At 54.6% G+C, this 1,837-nt stretch overlaps 1 protein-coding gene across 1 annotated transcript; it reads left to right on the top strand.

Annotated features, from left to right (window-relative positions):
- Positions 1 to 332: 332 nt before the first annotated feature.
- On the top strand, positions 333 to 1,187 carry LRATD1 (LRAT domain containing 1). The gene has a single exon (XM_054383705.1). The coding sequence runs from the start codon at positions 333 to 335 to the stop codon at positions 1,185 to 1,187; it is 855 nt and encodes a 284-aa protein (XP_054239680.1).
- Positions 1,188 to 1,837: the final 650 nt, after the last annotated feature.

Raw genomic sequence — 1,837 nt, 5'->3', positions numbered from 1 at the left:
GCTCGGCGTGGCCCGGAGAGAGCCGCGAAGACGGAGCTGTGCTCTGCCCTGCCCCACACCCCGAGGGCAGAGGGAAGCACCCACACTGGGAGTAACTCCGTGCACAGAGAGTAGGGAAGGAATCGGGGAGGGATGTGGATTTAGGGCGGAATCACTCAAATCTTTTGTATGTGCCTTGATTTTTTTTATCCCCCCCCCCCTTCCCCCCCCCCCTTCTTTCCTTCCTTTTTTTCCGTGTGCACTCTCCTTCATTCTCTTGTTCTCTCTGTCCCTGCTCACCCCACCCTTCCTTCAGATCCGGCGATTCCTGCCCTCGCCTAGCCCTGTTATTGATGGGAAATCAACTAGATCGCATCACCCACCTGAATTACAGCGAGCTGCCGACCGGGGACCCCTCGGGGATCGAGAAAGACGAGCTGCGCGTCGGAGTGGCTTACTTCTTTTCGGATGAGGAGGAGGACCTGGACGAGCGAGGCCAACCGGACAAGTACAGCGTGAAGGGCTCCGGCAGCCCTGGCCAGGAGACGCCCACCCACCACCTCCATCACCAGCTGGTGCTGAACGAGACCCAGTTCTCCGCTTTCCGCGGCCAGGAATGCATCTTCTCCAAGGTCAGCAGCGGCCCCCAGGCTGGGGACCTCAGCGTCTACTCGGTGTCAGCCCTGCCTGCCCTCTGCAAGCCCGGGGATCTGCTGGAGCTGCTCTACCTGGGGCCGTCGGAGCACCCGCCGCCGCACTGGGCAGTATACGTGGGCAGCGGCCAGATCATCCACCTGCACCAGGGGCAGATCCGCCAGGACAGCTTGTACGAGGCGGCCGCGGGCAACGTGGGCCGGGTGGTGAATAGCTGGTATCGCTTTCGCCCGCTGGTGGCTGAGCTCGTGGTGCAAAATGCCTGCGGGCACCTGGGCTTAAAAAGCGACGAGATCTGCTGGACTAACTCCGAAAGCTTCGCCGCCTGGTGCCGCTTCGGGAAACGGGAGTTCAAAGCCGGGGGTGAGCTGCAGGCTGCTGCCGGCACCCAGCATCAGCAGCAATACTATCTCAAGATCCACTTGGCGGAGAACAAGGTGCACACGGTGAGGTTCCACAGCCTGGAGGATTTAATACGCGAGAAACGCAGGATCGATGCCAGTGGCAAACTGCGGGTGATCAAAGACCTGGCTATAGTAGATGGGAAAGAATAGGGAGTAGCACGGCTACTTGGCTATCTTCCTTCTGCCCTGCCTGGGGCGACCAGCCTGCCACAGAGACAGCAGGCTGCACCCTCTTTCCGTGGGACGCAACTGGAAGCAGGATCCATGGCAACATTCTAGAAAACCAGCATTGTTTAAATTTATTTGGCTTTTTAATAGCATTAATGCTTGAAAGAGCGAGAGAGAGGAAGAGGGGGGAGGTGCAGGGAGGCTGTTCTCAGAGTATGTGGACAAAGTCTCTCCTGTTGATCGATGTTGACCATCCTAGCAACATGCCAATAAAATTTCAAATTGAAATTTTTTTTAAATTTTTATTTCATGGCTTTAATCCATGATAAGTTTTAAACATCTGGGGCCATGGATGTGGAACTAGCTAAATGATTTTCTAGCTAATATTTGCCTTGCAGCCAACCAAAGGCATCTGTCATACTTTGCTAACTGGGAGGGGAATGAGGAGTTGCGGGAGGCAAATGCCTGTTTTGTTTCTCAACACTGTTGCTTCAGCCTGTAGCTGCAACCCAAATTTTGTCCCAGCCAACTCTGGCAAGATAATAACAAGGGAAAATGCTTTCACGCTTCTGGTTGGAACCTTACATTTAAAATATTCTGCTTTGCTTTTTGTTTGCAGCTCTCTGCTAAAT

This window comes from Indicator indicator, chromosome 9, assembly GCF_027791375.1.
Source record: "Indicator indicator isolate 239-I01 chromosome 9, UM_Iind_1.1, whole genome shotgun sequence".
Taxonomy (NCBI): domain Eukaryota; kingdom Metazoa; phylum Chordata; class Aves; order Piciformes; family Indicatoridae; genus Indicator; species Indicator indicator.
Note: the sequence above shows the minus strand (reverse complement) of the source record. Positions and strands in the feature narration are given on the sequence as shown.